Source organism: Pteronotus mesoamericanus, unplaced genomic scaffold (genome assembly GCF_021234165.1).
Source record: "Pteronotus mesoamericanus isolate MK-2021 breed Mesoamerican mustached bat unplaced genomic scaffold, CSHL_Meso_final scaffold_85, whole genome shotgun sequence".
NCBI lineage: Eukaryota > Metazoa > Chordata > Mammalia > Chiroptera > Mormoopidae > Pteronotus > Pteronotus mesoamericanus.
Window position 1 is genome coordinate 35,079,459 of NW_026555329.1, and position 23,676 is coordinate 35,103,134.

General features: G+C 38.7%; 1 protein-coding gene across 1 annotated transcript in view; it reads right to left on the reverse strand.

Annotated features, from left to right (window-relative positions):
* FBXL13 (F-box and leucine rich repeat protein 13) overlaps positions 1-23,676 on the reverse strand; it is a 234,885-nt gene that overhangs the window by 56,251 nt on the left and 154,958 nt on the right. The window contains exons 13-14 of the mRNA XM_054564349.1: positions 17,897-18,016; positions 16,783-16,909 (exon numbers count right to left, since the gene is read on the reverse strand). Of these exons, the coding sequence (XP_054420324.1) occupies positions 16,783-16,909; positions 17,897-18,016 (247 nt within the window). The remainder of the gene's footprint in view (positions 1-16,782; positions 16,910-17,896; positions 18,017-23,676) is intronic.

Here is a 23,676-nt window from a genome sequence, read left to right on the forward strand (position 1 = left end):
CCCAAAGGGGCCCAAAGTGTAGACAGATGTGTCCTGGAATTAAACACATCTAAAATGGAATTCAGCATCTTGTCTCCTCCTCTTCCCTTTGCTCCTTGTAGCCAGCCAGTATATCACCAAGTCCTATCTATACTACTTTCTAAATATCTCTCATACATGTCCCTTCTACCACTGCTATCAAAGCTCATTATTTCTAGCTGTCATCGCAATAGCTCACCCTTTCTTACATAGATCTTCCTTACTGTTGTTTCTGATGAGTCCTTCTACTCAGAGTTCTTCAGTGGCTCCCACTGCATATAGCATGTAGTGGGAATCACTTTGCAGGACATCCAAGTCCACTGACATTCTTCCCTCCACCTCTTTCCTCCAGCTTCATCCCCTGCCACATCCCCTATCTTCTTGGGCCATGCTCTGACAATCTGAAGTCACTTGTAGATCCCCCAACACATAACTTTCTCCATGCCTTCCCGCCCACTTCTTCCTCCACTGAGAATGCCCTTCTCTTCTTTATCTCACAAATAACCTACTGAAGCTTTCAGCTGCAGCTCAAAAGTTGAAAGCCTTGCCCGACTTCACAGAGACATAGTACTCACTTTCCAACTCCTCCTCTCTGCCAAGATGCGGCATATGTGCCAAGATGCACAAATCTCTATCACAGCAAATATGCCTAATTATCCCATAATTCGAATTAATCATTGCTAAGGTGTATTGAATGCTTACCATGTTCCAGGCACTGTTATACCGTTTACATTCATTATCTTATTTAACTCTCACAACACTGAGAAAAGTAAAATTATAAACACTGTTCCAATGAGAGGGAAATGGAAGCACAGAGAGGTTGAGGAACTTGTCCAAGGTCTCATAGTGTGCTGGCGCCAGACAGGATGTGAACCCACATTCTGAACTCATGCTTCTAGTAATCTTTGATCATGTAGTGCTTTTACTATTGTTGTTTTTCTTTTAGCTCTAGACTGTACCTCAAGGCCAGTACTATGGCTATAAATTTAGTACTCCCAGAACCTAGCACAGTGTTTGACACACAGTTGACAATGAATAAATATTTGTGAATGAACGAGTAGTTTGTAAAATTATTTGTTTTTAGTGGACCCCGTTTTGTCTTATCTTGCTGACATATTCTCAGAATTCTTGGTTGGAATCTACTTCTCTTCTTAATTATATGAATCAGTGTTTATATTTCAAATGTTTCTTTCTGAAAGATTTGCTCTGTTTGGTGGTGCCTACCACATTATTTCATGAGTCAAGAACAAAACTTGTACTTGGAAATATATTTTATCTGAATTAACACATCCCCTGACTAAAATCACTGATAACACTGTCTTGTGCAATGTCCTTGAAAATATATCTTAATCTCACAAATGATTTTCCCTTTTATACTCTAGTTAGCAGTTACAATTTTATAAAAATAATTTACTTCTTCTTCTCAGTTATTTTTATTTATTTCTACTTATTTGATTGTTAGTATGAATTTTGTAGTCATTTTTTAAAAATATATCTACTGCTCTGACCTAATTTATTGACCTACACTTCTAAAGGAAAGCAAGCTTAGGTCTACACACAGAAATAGATCTTTTATATTTCTATGGAGGAAAGGGAAATTAGCATTTCTGCTACATGAAAATAGAGCAACTCACTTTGAGACTGTTTGCATTCTACATGGTAGAGGTTGAGAGGAGGCTTATGCCACTAAAGAATCTTCTTGAAGAAGTGACAACTTAAGTTGGTCACTTCTTTTTGCAGTTTTTTGGTAGGCATTTTTCTGGAAACAGGAGACAACTGACAGTAACCTCTGTGAGGAAAACCTCTATTGTTGGTTAAGGGACCAGCAGATCTGTATAAAGCCACCGGCTGGGGAGGAGGGCCTGGAAAGGACTAAGGAGAGGTCCGGCTTCATATGAAAAAGAACAATAGGGCAGACTTCTTGTTATGTGCGAATCCATTTGTCTCTGAGTTACCCTGCTTCCTTTTAACTTTGATTCTTTCTACTTCTTGAATCCCAAGTGATTTCATATGTTTCCTGCTTTAGAGGTTTTGTTTCACTGAAACTCAGGCTTTATTTGTGTGTGTGTGTTCCATGCAGATGGGTGGTCTCTTGAAAGTGTGTCATCAGACTAAGGCATGCAGCTGTAAGCACTCCCCTGCCAGCTCAGAGCACAGCTGAGAAATGTGGAATTTAAAGAAGCCATGTTGGTTAAGAGGAAGGAAACGGTACCAGATCCACTCATTCACTCACTCACTCACTGATTCACTGATCGAATATTTTATATTGCTCTTACATTTTAGGCATTATGCTAAGCACCCCAAAGATAGGATGATTCAGCCTCTGCCCTCAAGAAGCTTATAGTGCTATAGAGAGACAGGCTTGGAACAAATATTAAAATATAATCAGTTGATTGTTTTAGTGAAGGCATTATAAAGCATAGTGGAAACACAAAACAAGGAAGTCCTAAGCCTGCCCAGGAATTCCAGCACAGCTTCACACACCTGAAACTTGAGGGATAAGGGGAGAGGATGTTTCAGACAGATGGAATAACTTGCAGAGATGAGAAGGCAAGGAGAGCACGACATATCTAAGGACCTAGAAGAGCTCCAGTTCTGTGTTTCTGGGGCTGAAGACAAAAGGTGGGAATCAGCTGGAAGTTAGGCTGTAAAAGTAGACAGAGGCCACCTCAGGAAGATCTTTGTCCTTCACTCTAGATCATTTAGACTTTACACTGTAATGAATGTGGGGCTATTGAAGAAATATGAGCAATGAAGTAAGAGGCTCAGATTTGCATGTTGGGAGATCATACTGCAGAAGTTAGTTAGAAGACATAGTGCCTGAACTATAGCAGTGGCAGCAGGCATGGATAGGAGGAAGAGAAACAGAATTAAGATATATTTAGACTACATCAATGATTGTTAAATTCTCACATTGTATTCCTTCTCTTCCTTTTTTAATTATATTTTATTGATTATGCTATTACAGTTGTCCCATTTTCCCCCATTTGCCCCCTCCACCTGGTAGTCCCCTTTCCTCCAGCAATCCTCCCCCTTAATTCATGTCCATGGGTCATGCATATATGTTCTTTGGTTTCTCCATTTCCTATCCTATTCTTAACCTCCCCCTGTCTATTTTATACCTATCATTTATGCTTCTTAATCTCTGCACCTTTTCCCCCATTCTCTCCCTTCCTCCTCCCAGCTGATAACCCTGCAAATGATCTCCATACCTATGATTCTGTTCCTGTTCTGGTTGTTTGTTTAGTTTCTTTTTGGTTTTGTCTTTAAGATTTAGTTATTGATAGTTGTGAGTTTGTTCTCATTTTAATGTTCATAGTTTTGATCTTATTTTTCTTTAAATAAGTGCCTTTAACATTTCATGTAATTTGGCTTGGTGATGATGAATTCCTTTAGCTTTGCCTTGTCTGGAAAGCATTTTATCTGCCCCTCCATTCTGAACGATAACGTTGCTGGATAGATTAACCTTGGTTGTAAGTACTTGCTTTTCATCACTTTGAATACTTCTTGCCAGCTGCTTCTTGCCTGCAGTTTCTTTTAGAAATCAGCTGATAGTCTTATGGGAATGTCTTCAGAGGTTACTCTCTGCTTTTCTCTTGCTGCTTTTAAGATGCTCTCTTTATATTTCACTCTTGGCATTTTAATTATGATGTGTCTTGGAGTAGGCCTCTTTACATCCATCTTGTTTGGGACTCTGTGATTCCTGGACTTGTATGTCTATTTCCTTCACCAAATTAGGAAGTTTTCTTTCATTATTTTTTCAAATAGATATCCAATTCCTTGCCCTTTTTCTCTTCTCTTTCTGGTACCCCTATGATGCAGATCTCTTGAAGTCATCCCAGAGGCTCCTTACACTATCTTCATTTTTTTTAAATTATTTTTTCTTGTTGATGCTCTGATTGGTTGTTTTTAGTTCCCTTATGTTCCAAATCATTGATTTGATTCTTGGTTTCATCCACTCTACTGTTGTTTCTTTGTAAATTGTTCTTTATTTCAATTAGTATATTTTTCATTTCTAACTGGATCTCTTTCATGTTGTTGAGGTCCTCACTAAGTTCCCTCAGCATCCTTATAACCAGTGTTTTGAACTCTGCATCTGATAGATTGCTTATCTGAATTTTGTTTAGTTCTTTTTCTGGAGTTTTGGCCTATTCTTTCATTTGGGCCATGCTTCTTTGTCTCATTTGGACAGCATCCTTGTGTTTGTTTCTATGTATTAGGTGGAGCTGCTATGACTCCCTGTGTTGATAGTGTAGCCTAATGTAGTAGGTGTCCTGTAGGGTTGAGTGGTAAAATCTCCCCTATTGCCCAACCTGGGTACTCGAGGTGCTCCCTTCATGAGGGCTGAGTACACCCTCTTCTTGCAGTTGAGCCTTGGTTGCTGTTGGCAGATCAATAGTAGGGATTTACCTAGGCCAGTCAGTTGTAAGGATTGGCCATGACCATTTATCACCAACCTCTGCCCTCTGGAGAGGAGCACCTGTGCAGGGGCAGGATGATGGTGCTCTGATGTGGTGTGTAGCTGTCCACTTGGTACATAGGCTCTGGGGTTTCCCAGGTGTTACTAGCCAAGGTCAACTCCCATCTGTGTTTAGTCCAGGACAACCCTGCATGTGCTATAAAGCAATCTGAAATGGCTGGTACTTGTGCTTGGCTTGGAGATTCCCAGGTGAAACCATGTTATGAATCTTTATGGCTGCTGCTAGTGCTGGACCTGGGGCTCACTGAGGCTGGCTATTGCTTGTTTGAAAGAATTTAGGAAGTTGTGAAGCATGAGCCAAGACCAGCCATTCATATGGAAAAGTTACTGTTAGCAGCTGTAAGTTGGATGGGATGGAGTCTTAGGGGATCCCCAGGGCAGCGTAAACAGTGTGAGCCAGTTTGATGTGGTCTCAGATATGGTACCCGCCTACCAGCTCTATGGCTCCGCCTGCTTTTTTGTCTGGGAGAAAGCTGCCCCCAGGTTTTGCATTGATGCCAGCCATTTTGTTTCCTCCCTGTATGCCACTGGTGCCTTTCAAGCTACTACCCCTGTGCTGGAGGTCAGGGGGAGTAAGTCTGAAAAAGTTTGCATGTATATTCTTTAAAAGGAAGTGCTTGGGACTCCAGAAGTTTCTTCCATTGACTCAAACCCTGCTGGTTTTCGCAGCCAGAAATTATGGGTACTTATCTTCCTGGCACTGGGACACTGGGATTGGGGGCCTAGTTTGGGGCAGGGACTCCTCATTTCTGAGATATCCCTCCCAAATTTTTATCCACCACATGTGGGTCTGGAACCAGCCCATTCTGCATTTCTGTCCCTGCTACCAGTCTGAATGTGGTTTCTTTAATTCCATAGTTGTCAACTTCATTCAATTTGATTTCTGCCAGTACTGAGTGATGGTTGTTCTATAACTTAGTTGTAATTTTGATGTGATTGTGAGAGGAGGTGAGCTGTGTTTACCTATGCCACCATCTTGATGGGAAGTCTCTCTTGTAGTATGTTATTTAGTCATTTAAAGTATTTTTGGGGGTAAAAATATCTGAACCTAGATAACCTTATTACATATACAGTTAAAATGAATATGGATACCACATTCCAGTATTCAATTAAGAGTTTTTTGGGGGGACTTCCGGCCAAGATGGAGGTGTAGGTAGATATACTTTGACTTTTCGCTCAAACAAAAGAAGCACAACAACAAATTTAAAAACAAAAACAACCAGAACTTCCAGAAAATTGAACTGTATGGAAGTCTGACAACCAAGGAGTTAAAGAAGAAACATTCATCCAGACTGGTAGGAGGAGCAGAGGCAGTTGGGGCAGAGAGGTAAGAACGGCAAGAGTGCAGCTGAAGGACCAGGTGGGCAAGGCAGAGGCTGGCAGTCCAATATTTGTGTGAGGATAAACCAGGAGGAACAACTGGAGAGAGAGACAGACTGCTCAACCCAGGGTTCCAGCACAGGAAACTAAAGCCTCAAAACCTCTGACTGTAAAAACCTGTGAGTGTTGAGGCAGTGAGAGAAACTCCCAGCCTCACAGGAGAGTATGTTGGAGAGACCCATGGGGTCCTAGAACATACACAAACAAACAACCAGGGAATCAGCACCAGAAGGGCACAATTTGCTTGTGCATAGTAGGGGAAGTGACTGAAAGTGGGCAAGAGCCAAGCAAGCAGCACTGTTCCTTATCTGACCCCTCCCCCATATACGGCACCACAACACAGCAATGTAAGTTGCGCCATGCTAGCAAATACCTAAGGCTCTGCTTCTTACAATGTATAAGGTATGCTGAGACAAAGAAATATGGCCCAAATGAAAGAACAGATAAAAACTCCCGAAAAAGGACTAAGCGACAAGGAGATAGCCAACGTATCAGATGTGGAGTTCAAAACACTGGTAATCAGGATGCTCACAGAAATTATTGAGTATTGATGCAAAATAGAGGAAGAAGTGAAGCTGTGCAAAGTTGAAATAAAGAAAAATATACAGGGAACCAACAACGAAGGGAAGGAAGCCGGGACTTAAATCAAAGATCTGGAAAAGAAGGAAGAAATAAACATGCAACCAGAACAGAATGAAGAAACAAGAATTAAAAAAATGAAGAAAGGCTTAGGAACCTCTGGGACAACTTTAAATGCTCCAACATCTAAATCATAGAGGTGCCAGAAAGAGAAGAGGAAGAGCAAGAAATTGAAAACTTACTTGAAAATAATGAAGGAGAAATTCCCCAATATGGCCAAGGAAATAGACTTCCAGAAAGCTCAGAGAGTCTGAAAGAAGTTAGGCCCAAAGAAGCACACACCAAGACACATCATAATTAAGTTACCCAAGATTAAAGATAAGGAGAGAATCTTAAAAGCAGCAAGAGAAAAGGAGACAGTTACCTACAAAGGAATTCCCCTAAGACTATCAGCTGATTTCTCAAAAGAAATCTTACAGGCAAGAAGGGACTGAAAAGAAGTATTCAAAGTCATGAAAAGCAAGGACCTACATCCAGGAATACTCTATCCAGCAATGCTATAATTTAGAATGGAAGGGCAGATAAAGTGCTTCCCAGATAAAGTCAAGTTAAAGGAGTTCATCATCACCAAGCCCTTATTATATCAAATGTTAAAGGGACTTATCTAAGAAAAAGAAGATCAAAATTATAAACAGTAAAATATCAACAAACTCACAACTATCAACAACTGAACCTAAACAAACAAAAACAAACTAAGCAAACAACTAGAACAGGAATGGAATCACAGAAATGGAGATCAGAGGAATAGGGGAGGGGGAAGAATGGAGGAAAAGTACAAGGAATAAGTAGCAGAAACTGTAGGTACAAAGTAGACAGGGGGAGGTTAAGGTTAGTATAGGAAACGGAGAAGCCAAAGAATGTATATGTACAATCCATGAACATGAACTAAGTTGTGGGGGGGATGCTGGTGGGAAGAGGAGAAAAACTGGGACAACTGCAATAGCATAGGCAATAAAATAAACTTTTAATAAAAGAGGGTTTTTTTGCAATTCACTTTGAAAATAATTTGTGTGCTATAAGTAATTTAGGAGCCATTGTTATTGTGAGGCTGTCTAATTAGATAACACCTTTCTTTTTTAAATTTTTGTTCAATTATGGCTGTCCCCATTTTCCCCCATTAGTCTCCCCTGCCCTACCTATCCCCACCACCACCTTCAAACCACCTCCCCCGCCATCATTGTCTTTGTACATGGGTCCTTTATACATGTTCCTTCATGACCCTTCTTCTTTCCCCCATTATGCCCCTCCGCTGCCCCTCTGGTCACTGTCGGTTTGTTCTTTATTTCCATGTCTCTGGTTATATTTTGCTTGCCTGTTTGTTTTGTTGATTATGTTCCATTTATATGTGAGTTTTATGGTATTTGTCTTTCATCCCCTGGTTTATTTCACTTAGCATAATGCTCTCCACTTCCACCCATGCTTTCACAAAAGGTAGGAGCTCCTTCTTTCTGCTGCATTGTGGAATTGTACCACAGTTTTTTGATCCACTCATTTATTAATGGGCATTTAGGCTGTTTCCAGCACTTGGCTATTGTAAACTGTGCTGCTATGAACATAGGGGCGCATAGGTTCTTTTGAATTGGTGTTTCAGGATTCTTAGGGTATAATTCCAGCAGTGGAATTGCCAGGTCAAAAGGCAGTTCCATTTTTAGCTTTTTGAGGAAATTCCATACTGTTTTCCACAGTGGCTGCACCAGTCTGCATTCCCAGCAACAGTGTACTAGGGCTCCCTTTTCTCCAAAACCTCGCCAGCACTTGTTGATTTGTTTATGATGGCCATTCTGACCAGTGTGAAATGGTATCTCACTGTGGTTATAATTTGCATCTCTCTGATGGCTAGTGATGCTGAGCATCTTTTCATATGTCTCTGGGCCCTATGTATGTCCTCCTTGGAGAAGTGTCTGTTTAGGTGTTTTGCCCATTTTTTAATTGGATTATTTGTCTTCCTGGTGTAGAGTCATTTGAGTTCTTTATATATTTTGGAGATTAAACCCTTGTTTGAGGTATTATTGACAAATATATTTTCCAATATGGTTGGTTCCATTTTTTTTTGCTGATGTTTTCTTTAGCCGTGCAGAAGCTTCTTATTTTGATGAAGTCCCTTTTGTTTATTCTTTCCTTTATGTCCCTCTCTCTAGGGGACATATTGGTGAAAATATTGGTGCATGGAATATCTAAGTTTCCTGCCAATGTTCTCCTCTAGAACTTTTATGGTGTCGTGACTTATATTTAATTTTTTTCCATCTGTGTTTTTTTTTTGTATGGTGTAAGTTGGTGGTTGAGTTTCATTTTTTTACATGCAGCTGTCCAGATCTCCCAACACCGTTTGTTGAAGAGGCTATTTTGACTCTTTTTTATGCTCCTGCCCCTAGATAACACCTTTCTAGGCAACTATGCTGTAATGTTGCAGAGATAAGATTCAGTACACTGGGAACTAAATAATGATTATTTTGGGGGAAAATACAGAGACAGTGATGTCATCATGTGATTTACACTTTCTTAAAAAAAATGCACCAATGAAATAAAACCTTTTGCTATTGCCTTGAAATGATATAGATTGAATAGTGTGATTTTCTGATAATAATGACAGCATGACAAATGTTTATTATAGGAAAATTTATGTCAAAAATACCTTTCAAGTCACTATTAGCTTATGTTAAGATTCTTTAGCTACTGGCATGATCATCTGTGGTTACTTGCTAAGCATCTGCCTACCCAGGCATGTGAAGAATAGGACAAACATCTCAGGCAAAAGGCACATGTGTGCAAAGGTCCTCAAGTAGAAAAGGATTTGGCCTGTTTGAGGTTCTAAGATGTGGTAATGGAGCTGGAGGAAAGGGAATGAAGGGAGCAGGACATGAGATGTTATCAGAGGGATAAGGCAGGGATCTGTTTAATTAACCGTAAATGTTTTTTCAATGTTGGTCTTTTCCTGATTTAATTTCTCTGCTTTGTTAGACACTGTTGGTTATTCCCTCAAAACTCCACACATGACTACACTCACCTGGTTCTCTTATGACCTTTTCACCTTCTTTCTTTATTGTCCTTCACATATTCATCATTTCTTCCCACTCCTTAAATATTGATATTCTGTTGCATTTTTCCTGGGTGTACATTGTCCCTCACTCCCCACACTCTCCCTGAGGATCTTGACCACCCTCACACCTCCATGCTAATGCCTTCCATATCTAAACCCCTTCAGGATCTCTCTCCCAAGCCTTTGGCCTGAATATGCCACATACTCGAACTTAGTACGATAAAACTGAAGTCACCTTTCCTTCAAAACTTGTTATTTTTCTTACATTACCTTTCTGAGGTAGGATCTCCATCCACCCAAAATCATACTTTTGGAAATATACTTCAGCCCCTCCCCCAGGTTCTCATCTTTTACAACAAATAAATCACCAAATTATTTCAGTTTTACCTCCTAGATATTCTTGAATATGTTCTTTCCATGCTAGTTCTGGCCTCTAACCTAGTTCCAGAATTCATCATCTTTTTTTTAACTACTAAATACCCAGCACTGGTCTCCCTGCCTCCAGTCTTTCTTCCTTCTAATCTATCCCCCAGAGAACAACCCAAATTATCTATATTAAATAGGAAACTACTAATAATGTGAATACCCTACCAAGTCCTGCTTCACATTCATTGGTGCAAGTCCAAGCTCCTCAAATAGCACAAAATTCCCTCGGTCACATCTCCTTTTCATGGTATTGAGTTGACCAAAAAGTCCATATAGTTTTTTCCATAAAATAAAAGACACATTTTTCATTTTCATCAGTAACTATATTGATATGAGTCCGTTGGCTATCTCCTGCATGGTGTAATGTTGACTGTTCTCAATGTCTTGATTTGATCTCTATCAACTGTAACTGGTCTACCCTGTAGGGGGCTGCTTTGAGTGGTATTGGGAACTGCAGTCCGACACAAGCTGGGGCCCAGGGGAGGACCCATAAGACTTGGCCTGAACACTGGTAATGTGGTTGATAGGCAAGACCCAATGATAACTCCGAGGGTCCTGGGGGGAAATCAGGCCTAGAAGTAAATTACACTGCTTGAAGCATGCTTTGTTTCTCCCTCAAGCTCTGTTAATCTTATACCAAATAACCAGCTCAAGGCTGGGAAAGAAATTTACAGAATTCCTGGACCCTGACCCAAATCCCACCTGGCATCATAATGTTTGCTCATCTTGGACCCAAGCAATTCAGTGTGTTCCTGCCATTGTCTTCTTTAAACATCACCTGTTCTCTGTAAGCTTAAGTTACTGATGTAATTAGATTACATATACATTCCTGCTACCTATTCCCCGCTTGTAACCCTCTCAATAAAACCCAGTGAGCACAGGGGATCAGGGCCTTCTCCTTGAGAGAGAATCACCTTCCTCTTTCCTTGACAGGCAAATGGTGTCTGGAACGACTCTTTCATCCATGGCAAATCAGGGGACTTCACGGACTGGAGTCCCCCATACTACCCGACCATGAAGCACTGTCCAGCAAAAAATGTCCAGCATAAAACTTCACAGACCACTTTTGATACATTCAAACAGTCACAGCACTTTCTCCATACACTGCAAAAATCTTTTTTTGTGTGTTTCAATTGTGTTTTTACCTTTCTTGACATAATAAAGTATAATACTATGAAAATGTTGCTTATTTTCTTCCCTCTTCAATTTTAAAATGTCTACACAAAAATTCACCGATTTTGATGTTTTTTTAAAAGGCATGCTGATATGACAGCTGTTACAAAACAATTTAACAAATTGTTTCAAATGAAGTTAGAGACAACTAAGCACTACTAGAGTCATCGTACAGAAAAAACCAAACCAACTTTTTGGCCAACCCATATATGCTAGTAGTACACTAAGCTACATAAAGTTCCTTGAACAAGCATGCATTTTCATGCTTTTGTTTTGGGATGGCTGAGTTAAGATATCTTTTCCCCTGCTTCTTCTAACATTATATCTGCAACAACAGATTTAAATTACCCATACTTACCCTAAATTGGGCTGTAAAAAATAGGTCTTATTCACATTTGGTAATCCTACAGATCAGCATTTGTTCCTTCATTAAATGAATATTTATCTATTACTCCCTAGGGTTCTGGGAAAACCACAGTGAACAAAACAAAATCTCAGCCTTCATGGATCTCACATCCTAGTGAGGGGACTCCAGGAGTTTGCCTATGTAAGGGGTGCTCAAGATCTAGTACTCATAGTAAAAAAATTAGAAAATCAGGCAAATGAAAATCTTAAACCGCTGTCTAAGCACACTGTCTGAAACAGTCCTCTGACTCATTTTTCCTTTAAACAGCAAATATGGTGGTGACTAAAGCAACTTAAGCAACAAATTGAACTGCCGTAATTGTGGCTCCTGTGGTCTTTAGTAAATGATAATTCTTCTGATAGAGGAAAACATTTTCCCATATAAATGGAGGTATAACTTCATATTCAAACAATCTTCTGGGGTAGGAGGAGAATAACTGACATCCCACTTAATTAGACATTAAGAAAAGCTATAGAAGAGTAAAGACCTTTAAAGATACTTTAAGATACTATCACATCAGTAATTTATTTCCCTCACTTACACATCCTGTCCTCTCTATATTAGAAGAGGAAAACTGAGAGACTTCCTCTCTCTCTAAAATGTGCTTATTAGATAACTTCTAACTTTTCATGGGTGATATACTACATTAGTCACTGTTTTCTACAAAGGAATGACTGAAGACAATAAAATTATTTTAAGGAGTGTACACAGTTTGAAATTATTGTGTTCTCTTTGTTTTTCCATTTAAATTAGCTCTCTCAGTTAAAACCTTTCTAGATTTCTGTCCTGGCCAATGTGGCTCAGTAAGTTGGAGCATTGTCCCATAAACCAAAAGGCTGCAAGCTCTGTTCTGGGTCTGGGCACATACCTAGGTTGTGGATTTGATCCCCAGTTGGGGCATATACGGGAGGCAACCAATCAATGTTTCTCTTGAACATTTCTCTCTCTCAAAGCAATGAAAAAAATAGTCCTCTGGTGAGGAAAAATAAATAAATAAATAAAATCTTTCCAGATTTCTAAATATCGATATTTTTGTCCTTGCTAATTAACTTTTTGTTTTTCCATGATTTTCAGAATGCAATGCCCCTTCACCCTCTGGAAACCTAAAAAGCTTTTGTTCCCCTGAGGAGTGAATTGCAATGATTTTCCTGCTTATTCCCTGAGCTCTCTACATCTCTATAAAGCTGTCTTGTAGGGTGACTCAAACTAAACATGGCCAACCTGCAGCAAACCTGCTCTTCCCACTGTGGAAGGCGCACAGGTTAGTAAGGGACATCACCATTTACACAGACGCTTAAGCCAAAAATCTGGTGTCATCCTTGATTCCTCCCCTCCTTGTCTTTGCTCCCACACTCATTCTGTTTCTATATCCTGTTGATTCTTCCTTCCAATGTCTCTCAAACCTGCTGACTTTGCTTCCGCCATCTCCCTGGCTCTAACCCTAATGCTGGCTTTCAGAACTTTTCACCTGGACTTCTGCTTCATAATTGGTCACTATTTCATTTATTATTCCCATGCCTCTCCAGCAGACAGAGTAATCTTTTAAATATGTCAACCTAACCATATCTATTTGACAAAGCTGAATGTCCTTTCATTGCTAAAAGGGCAGAGAATGAAATCTTCAGTGTGGTTTCTCAGCCCCTCTTGATGTGGCCCCTGCCTATTTCTCAAATATCACCTCTCAGCATGCTCCTCACAATCAAGCTGTACCTGAAGCTGCAGATTCCCTAGATATCACCATCCTTTCAAACCTCTGTCTCTTGGTTCAGGCCATTTTCTTTTTGGTTTATCCCACACCCATTCTCCTTCTCTTGGAAAAGGTCAGGTCTTTCCTGACTCTCTGAGCCAGGTTGTGTCCCACATCCATCACTCTTTGTAACCATTTGCCCCATGCCTGTCTCCTACTAGAATGGAAGTGCTAAGAAGAGGGGCCATGTTTTGTTCATTCTAGCATCCTTCACACTGAGCACAAAATAAATATTTCTTTAACTAAATGAGTAGTGTGACTCTAACTGAAAACTCATTATTGAAAAACATTCAGAGTGACCCAATTATTAAAAAATGTAAGAAGCTCTTTTTCGAGAAGGAACAATTGGCCACATTTGATCTTTGGTAAATATCTGTAACATTTCAGAGTTTAACTCTCAAATGTTAAGTCTGCAGTCAGATTTGTACTTCATCAGACTTGGTGTTCACCAATCCAGGCTTGGTGTTCAGCTGCCCAAGCTGGTGTCTGGGCTGATTTATTTTAATTTGACTGGGTGAGGTTAGCATCCACAGCTGTTGTGGTGCTGCACAGTCACTCATTTGCCTTTTATATCAGAGTTTTACTGATTGAGAGTAAACAGACAACCCTCAAAAGACTTACTTTTCAATCTTTTAGCAGAAAACAACTAGCACTCTTACTCAAAGATGTGCATTTACTGCTTTCTTGGATTGTGACTATTTGGATGTGAGGGAGATCTGGTTGCGACATCTGTCACCCCATTGATCGCCAGGGTTGATTTGGCTGATCTGGCTGGCTAGGCCGGTGTCCCCTTCCTCCCCTTGCATCCCTCCCGAAGCTGCGCGTTCGGTCGAAGAGGACGACCTTCCCAACTAGAGGAGAGGACCAGTTTTCGGTCAAGGGTATACGAGTAGCTGCGCTCCCCTGCTAGAATCTCCAAACAAGCTCTCAGACTGTGACTATTCTTTGCAAGAAAATGAAAACAATGAGTGGAACTTGAGGTTATTTTTTAAGTTTGAACATGTCCTCAGTAGATAAAATTTTAATATATGATCTTTGAAAGTAAAAACCTTTACCCAAAAGCTAAACACTAAGGGTGCTTAACCCTCACTCCCTTCATTCAACAAATGTTCAACAAACACTACAGGCTTGTGGTGGCATTATATTTTAATATATTTTATAATGCACTTTGACCACTTATTTCTTGTTACCCTGTGACCCTTCAGACAACAGCTGGGCATTCTATTTGTTTGTGTCGGCGGGGTGGGGGGGTGGTTTAACAGAAGAACACAGGAGAAAAAATTCTTTCTTTTTAAACTTTAAAGGCCTTTAAGCTTCAAATCCTAAATTCTGAAAGACTTGTGGCATAACATTTTTAAAAACCATATAATTAGTTGGAACATTTTTTCTACCTCCAGATTAGATATGGAATCTGTGCCAAGAGAAAAGAAGAGGAACAAAGAAGAGAGGAGTGGAGAGGTCCAGAAGGAGACAGAAGAGAAGGAAGGAGGATAGAAAGGGAGGGAAAAAAAGAGGGGGAGGAGAGTCAGAGAGAAACAAAAGAATGAGATGCCAGGGACCCCCACATAGGGCCCTGTTCTGGACCTCTCTGGACTCTATTCACCCAGAGAGAAAGATGAACCACCTAACAGCTTCGGGGATCTAAGTAAATGGGAACCAACCCCACCTTTCTCTGGTAGGGTTGTTAAAAGCAACAAGGTGTCAGAGTTTTCCTGTGCTCATCATTTATCAGCTAATATCTAATGAGGAAAACAGAAGCAATTCTATTCAAAACCAAGGAAATTTAACTGTGACAGGGAATTGTCTACAGAGGTGGTAGAGAAACTGAGAAGTCAAGGGGATAATGATACAATCTAGAGATTAGCAATGTCAGGAAGCCACTATTAACCCTGTGCTGTAAGGACAATGGAAAAGATGGTGTTATCAGAGCCCAGGGCCAATGTTACCCAGGGAAGCTGGTACCACAATACACCTGACTAGGCAGTTGGTCATTAAGGAAATGCAGCTGCTAGTGATGTAAAGAAAGGTGAAAGAAAATCCTGGTCTCTTCTTTCTTCTGACCCTTCAATTGCTCACTAATATCTCATGAACACCAAACCCAACTAGAGTCCCGCTACCTTGAGTCAGCCACTCTGTAGCAGAGTAAGAGACGGGTGAGGCATGGGCCGGAAGGCAAATACACCCTGGGAGGAGGGAAATGTTTCATGAGATGTCTAGGGACTATGGACCTACAACAGTCTCACCGGGTCATCATGCCCCACCAGGACCTAGAGAACTCAGAACAAGGCACATGTGATGGGGAGCCTGAAGAATTGAAGGGGCCTTAGTGCTGGCACAAGGAAGACACATAAGGATCTACCTAGATATGAAACCAAAGACCAAATAGGCCCTCAGAGATCCCAGTGGATTCCAGCTTAGACAGAAAACAGCCTTGAGAAGATAAGACTTGACTCCACCATAATGTATCAGCTGCATATAATTACTCCTGCACCCCTGCTCTCATACCACTAGCAGAGTAGAGGCTGAATCTAGATTTGCTCTTAGATAAAGAAAGAAAAAACCCAAAACTAGTGGACAGACAGAGTCTTTCATCTAAAAGAGCCCACTGAATGTTGAGAAAGATGGACACATAGCAGATGTCAGCAATGCAGTGAGACACAAAGAGAAATAAGTCACGTTAAAGGAAGCACTGGGGCTGGAGATGCACATGGAGTAGCTGCTTGTCTGCAAGGTGGGGCTTCTCAGAGAAGTCCTCACAGACAGGTGACATTTGGTGAGTGTAAGGAATTAATAGGGATTTAGCAAGCAGCTGGAGGGAGAACCTCCCATCGGGTGTCTTCTTCTGTTCCTCATAATGCACTGATATGCAAGAGACGCCAGTACATTACTTATCTGACTACAGCCCATTGAAGGCTCTCAGAAACATGGCCTAGCCTTCTGGCTTCATCATCCATTTGATTAGTGAATGAGGCGGTGCTGGGGTCATAGGGTGGATGTGATCTGTGTTTCAACTCTAATGAGTAGCAGCAGCAGCTTGCAAGAAATCAGTTCCTTATAATACCCTTCTGTAGACTTGATGGCGCTATTTCTAGACTTCAGTTTTGAACTAGACATAAATCCCAAGACACTCAGGTGTCTTCACATATCATAGAATGTGCAATCCACAAAAAATGTATGTAATATCTAAAATATATTATTTCCACATAGACCAACTACTATTATGAAACAAATTTTAGATCTAGCATGTAACACTCTCCTCGCAATATTGTATTTTGCCATTTTTTAAATAGAGAAACATCATGATTTCTTTACAAATAATCTCATCTATCACTATTCCAGAAATAATATTCCTAGGCCTGCCTTTTGTAATCTAATAATTTAAGAAATAAAAATAATTATTCTCTCCATTGTTTACAAATTGGAAGATGATATTACAAAAACGAAAATGTTATAACTGCTTTGAACATTTTTGTTACCTCATTTGAGATACTTGTTCCAGAGAGATCTAGTGATATCAAGGAGAAAATGTTTATGATATATTCAACTCCTGCGTCAGTAACACTTTCACAATTTCGTAAATTCAAGTAGTTTAAGTTAGGGCAGCTGAAAGAAAGCAGCATAAAAATTAATGTTAGGTTTTAATTACACTGTCAGTAACTTTCTTCACATAAAAACTATCTGGGAAAACAAATGGCATTGAAGCAAGAATTTTCCGTTTCTCAACATGAAACTAAGTTTAAAAGTGGAAATAATTTGGTATTACAAAGTTGGATAGAAGGGAGGTAGATTATCATATAAGATATTCTTTCCGTGATTTCATTTTATATTGCAATTTCTAATAAGAAAAAAAATATAGCATACATATCATGGAAATAACACAATGAATGGCCATGAAAAGTACAAGTTTAAGTTTCTCATTTATCCCTTATGAGTTTGCTACAGGAATTGGGCTTTATCCTTAGTGTACACAAGGCTTTTGACAAGTAAGAAGAATCAAGAACAAACCCACCAACTAGAACATCCCTTAGGAAATGCTTGAGTAAATGTTTAAATAGAGATAATATCCTTGAAAATTATTGGGAAGTCACTCATGCCTAAATATTCATAATTTCATGAATGGCTTCATTTAAAACTTTCTCTGCCCTGACCAGTGTGGCTCAGCTGGTTGGACATTGTCCCACAAAGGGAAATGTTGCCAGTTCAATTCCTGGTCAGGGCCCATGCCTGGGATACGGGTTCGTTCCTCAGTCAGGGCACCTACAAGAAGCAACTGAGCGATGTTTCTCTCTCACATCAATGTTTTTCTCTCCTTTTTCTCCCTTCCTTCCCCATCTCTAAAAATAACTAAATAAAATCTTTTAAAAAATCTTTCTCTAAGGTGAAGTTAATAAGAAATATCTCATATACAATCAAAAGATTAGTTTAATCTCTGACTCCAATGTCTTTTTTTTTTTTTAATTTCACTGAGCATTGGGGCAACTTCTGGAATCCCTGATGTTTTCCAAATGGCTTTGAAATTCTATCTCTGATCTCTGCTGTTAGCAAGTATAAAATTACTAATGATATGATTTAAAATACTGTTTTTCATACCACTCTGGTAGTCTCACAAAAGAGGCATCACTCAAAAGGATACAGTTACTTAAATTTAGCTCTCTTATCCTTTTGCTTGCAGGACCACCAAGAAATTGCTTTAGTCCCATGTCACCAATTCTGTAAGAAAGAGGAAAAAAAGCTTTATGTGTGTTTGATATATAAGTATACAGAATACTATTTAAAAAGCAGTTAATACACCCATATATTCCAAAACAGCAAGACAATATCTTTATACTGGTATTTTGTTAAGATTTTAAAATCAAATTTGATTATATGGTTTTTAGTTTAATAAAAGAAGTATTGGGTTGGCCAAAAAGTTCATTTGGTTATTTCCATACCATAGCTCTAGTAGCACTTAGTTGTCTTTAACTTCATTTGAAACACTTTTGTTAGACTGTATTGTGACAGCTGTCATATCAGTGTGCATTTAAAAAAAATTAAAAATGGTGAATTTTTTGTGTAGCTATTTTAATATTAAAGGTAGAAAAAAATAAGCAACATTTTGGCATATTATGCTTTATTATTTCAAGAAAGGTAAAAACACAACTGAAACACACAAAAAGGTTTGCACAGTGTATGGAAAAGGTGGTGTGACTGATTGACATGTGTAAAGTGGTTTGCAAAGTTTCGTGCTGGACACTTTTCACTGGATAATGATTCACAGCTGAGTAGAACAGTTGAAGTTGACAACCAAATGAAGACATTAATTGAGAACAGTTAATGTCATACCATGCAAGAGATAGCCACATACTCAAAATATCCAAATCAATAAACTTATTGATGAAAATGAAAAATTTGTTTTTATTTTACGGTAAAACCTAAGTGGACTTTCTGGCCAACCCAGTATAAATGATAGTAATGGGAGAAGTTTTAATAAAAATGCTATTCTTGTTCATTTGTTCACTTAAGTGGCATAATTATTATAATTTTTAAGAAGACAGGTGGTTTGGCTGGTGTGGCTCAGTGAATTGAGTGCCGGCCTGTGAACCAAAGGGTCACAGATTCAATTCCCAGTCAGGGCACATGCCGGGGTTGTGGGCCAGGTCCTCAGTACGGGGCACTCAAGAGGCAACCACACATTGATGTTTCTTTCCCTCTCTTTCTTCTTTCCTTCCCCTCTCTAAAAATAAATAAGTAAAATCTTAAAAAAGAAAAGAAGACAGATGGTTCTTAAGATTTCTTTCTCTTGGGTTAAAATGTGATCAGGTTAAACAGTTCATGATGCAATCTTCTGCAAAAGAAAAAGACAAACTTAGGAGACTCACAGTCGTACTACTGCCAGAATCTTAAAGGAATTTCCACTAAATACAAGGTCGATTTAGTTGGACTAAAAGCCCCATAAGTGACCTATGGACCCTTTCCTTCTGAAGCAGAGGAAATCAAGTAGTTAAGAGACTGGGGTGGGGAGGGGGAATGTGAAGGACACAGGAAAGAGTGGAGTCCACATGCAACTGATCAACTTATGTATTGGTGAACACCAGAGCTGGAGTATTCATGGAAAGATATTTTCACTAACAAGAAAACATATGGAGTGGGATTTGTAAGAGCTGAAAAAGCATACTTCTGAAAATGACTTTAAAAAGAAGATGCAAAAATACTAGAACATTTTGAACTATGTGATGGAGGAGTCAGAATTAATAAAGAGTGATCTGGCTGAAACAAAAATATAGATTGTCTAGATGCATTTTGAGATGAAAAATGGCCACCTGAGATAAGAACAGAGAGCACAAAAATTAAAAATTTAGTAACAATAACCAAATTTAAGGCAAATTTAAGCCAAAATTCACCTTTAGAAAATTAAATTAGTAAGTAAAAGGAATATTTTAAAAGCTCCTTTGGAGTACAGAATAATAAATAATTAAAAATAAGAGAGATAGAGAATTTAAGGTTCAATCTTTAAAGATTTTTGAGGAAAAGACAAAAATAAAAACAAACTACTAGTTGGAGATGTGTAAAATCTTTTTAAATAGCAAAACATGTAAGAAGTACAAATTTGTAGTTACAGCATAGTCATGGGGATATAAAACACAGTACAGGGAATATAACCAATAATATTGTAATAACTATGTTTGGTGCCAGCAGTGCCAGGGTAACCTGACCAATGCCCTGAATGCAAGTCAGAGAAGAGGGGAGGGGCCAAAGAAAGAAACCACAGGAGGCAGGGGCAACACCATATTGGCCCGCTAACTGAGCTACCATAGTACTTCAGGACAGATTCCCCATGCCCAGGCAAAGATGCAGCACTGGAAGAAGTCATTATGCTGAGCATGTGAAAGCTAGCCAGGTGATTAGCTAATTGAAAAGCTTCCTACTTCATTCTGGTCCCTGGGTGGGGAGGGAGGGATGGGGACAGAGGACATAAAGTCATGTGACTTTAGAGGTCAACATGGCAGCAGGGGGAGGTGCTGGTCCTGTCAGTCTAGCTTGGGAAAAGGATGGGATTGGCTGGGCCCCAACCCTTCCAGAGCATACAGGATTTTGGGCTGGGAGATTTAAAACAAGGGAAGGAAGAAACATTCTTACTCTTGGAAACACATTACACACATGCCAGCCAGAGAGTTTGAGCTGGTCCTGGAAGCTGCGTGGTGAATGGCAGCTCTAATAACACACAGAGACTCCAGGAGAAAGCTCAAAGCCAGACAACCACTGGTTTAGCAGCCTTGGGTTCCAAAGGACAGATAAAGATGGAGCAGGGATTTTGGACACTGTTTTGGGTTTTAGTCTTTCTGGGAACAGCTAGGTTTTGTTTGTGTTTTGCAGAAATGAGTCTGGAGATAGGAACTCCTCTGAACTCCCAAATTTTGCAACATTTTAAAAAGGACCTCTTTCCTTCCTCACCAGCATCTGCCTTTGAAATTTGCCTTTGGGTGATGGCATGCAGCTGAACCCCACTTTTGTTCAGTAACACCAGGTGGGTACTGGAAATATCAGGGGGAACACTTTGTAAAGCACATGATTGTCTAACCACTATACTGTATACCTGAAACTAATGCAAAATAATATTGAATGTAAACAGTAATTGAAAAACAAAATTTAAAAATAGCAAAACATAATCCGTACATTAAAAAAGAGAAAACAAATAAAAACAAAAAGTGTAAAAAAGTACAAATAGAACACATAGATGCAAAAGACCAAATATAAATAATAATAATAATAACTATAAATAAGTTGAAAATATTCCTTATTATAAGACAGAGATTCTCAAACTGGTTTAACAAATAAAATCTAAATTATAAGTAGTCTATAAAAAGCACATTTAAAATAAAATGACAACAAAATCAAAAGAAATTTCAAAGTTGTATTAGGCAAATGTACATAAAATTAATACAGGTGTGGTGATTTTACATTGAGTCAAAATACTATGATAGAAAAAATATTAAATAAAATTAACAAGATAATTTTATACTGATTAAAAGTACCACTCCCAATGAAGACAATGTGATTAAATATAGACTCTTGAGATCATATCCTTTCCCCCTTGAATATGTGAGAGTGAAATTGGTGTAAGTATGTAGCAATATGAAAATATATGTGTGTGTGTATGTGCGTGTGTTACAAAAATCAGTCTGGCCTTGGGTTTCTCCTCTGCAACAGAATTAGTAAACATATGTTATTATATAAAAATATCAACAAAAATAATATAAATGTCCATTATAAATATATTTTCTGTTACAGAGAAGAAATCCAAGCTCATTTTGATTTGTTCTGGTAATTTTAGTTACGAATTTTTATGCAACATATAATATAGCATAAATACAAAGTAAAGCAAACATTATTAGAAATTCAAAAGGAACATAAATAAGATACAATTTTGTGATAGACTCAGCCATTTGAGTAATGTAATAATGTAACTTAAATTCCATAGAATATTTTATAATATTAACATGCTAAACACAACCATCACCTTCCCCACTACCCTTGTCCCTAAGTAAATAAAATCTCAGTTCCAAAAGACTAAAATTGTGCAGGCCATAATTTTGTAATACAATGTTATAAAACTAAAAATTAATGACAAAATGGCCCTGGCTGGTGTGCCTCCGTGGGTTCAGCACCAGCCTGGAAACCAAAAGGTCACCAGTTCTGTTCCCAATCAACGCATATGCCTGGGTTGTGGGCTTTGCAAGAGGCAGCCAATCAATGTTTCTCTGAACACTGATTGTTCCTCCCCCTCCCTCTCTCTAAAAAATAAAATCTTTTTAAAAAATCAGTAACAAAATGCCAATTAGATGTAAACTACTTGGAAACTTGAATCATCCTTAAAAACTAATTCTTGGATAAAGAGAAAATCATGTATTATAAAACTATACATTTTCCAAAATTAATTTATATATTTAACAAAATTTCAATATCTCAATAGAATTTTTTCTGAAACTTGACAAAATTATTCTGAAGTTTATTCAGGAGAATAAACTGGCAGAAATATCTTACTTGACTATTGATAAAGATAGCCTCATCCTATTAACTGGATATTAAAACATTATAAAGCAATAATAATAATAGTAAATAACATTAATTGAGTGCTTATTGTATGCCAGACATTATGTGATCCTCACAACAATCCTAAGCATATACTTGGATTTTCCCCATTTTACATGTAAAATACGGTGCAAGATTAGATAGAAGACAGATAAATGAATGGAACAGAAAAGATAGCCTTAAAACAGACACACACACACACACACACACACACACACACACATACACATACATATGAAGTCTGTCTGGAAAAACTCCAGCTATTGTTAATATAAAGAGAGGATTTGTGAGAATTAGATATAACCTGGCAGCCAAGGAGAGTGGACTGGAATGGGCAGGTATGAACAATGATGACTTCACTGTACTAGTCAGTGGGGGCAGTAGATGCCACTGAGTTAGCATGTATATTGTGTAGTCATCACAAAATGACTGAGTGAATAGAACAATAAACATGCATCGAATTTTGCGTTAAGCTTGAACATTCTTCCATGGAAACTATTCAGATGCCATAGCTATGGGCAGCTGGTGGTCGGCAGCTTCATGTATGTGCAGATTTTTTTGGCAAAACATCAAATCACCCAGGTGACTCAGCCCTCCCCCGCCACAGCCCAGATTTGGCACACTGCAACTTCTGGCTTTCCCCAAAACTATAATCACCTTTGAAAGGAAGGAGATTTCAGACCATTGATGAGATTCAGGAAGCTATGACAAGGTCGCTGATGGCAACTGTGAGAACTGTCTGAGGTCCCAAAGTGCCTACTGTGAAGGAGACTGGGGCATCATGGTCTTATATACAATGTTTCTTGTATCTTGTCGCTAATAAATGTCTCTATATTACATAATTATGTGGCTGGATACTTTCTGGACCAACCTCATATACTCACATATATGTTCATGCATGTACATATATGTGATTATGTATGTGTACCTGTATGTGTATATATACATATAAACCTATATTATAATCCAGAAGGCATCAAAAGTCAAAAGGATTATTCAGGTAATGGTCCAAGTTAATTGGTTAATTCAGTAATTTCAAACCTGGCTGTACATCAAAAGCATGTAGTTTTTTTAGAAAAAATACATGAGTTGGGGTTCTATCCCTAAATAAGTCAGATTCTGTACCTCTGGGATAGGGCTCTGGATGTAGTGTTATTCAGCTCCTCAGTTGATTGTGATGCCCTAGAACTTTTACTTTTAAATCATGTATGTATTTTAATTTATCTTTTTGTTACTAATTCCTGATTTAATTACATTGTAGTGAGAGAGTATAATTTGTTGATAATTTAAAAGTTGTAGGA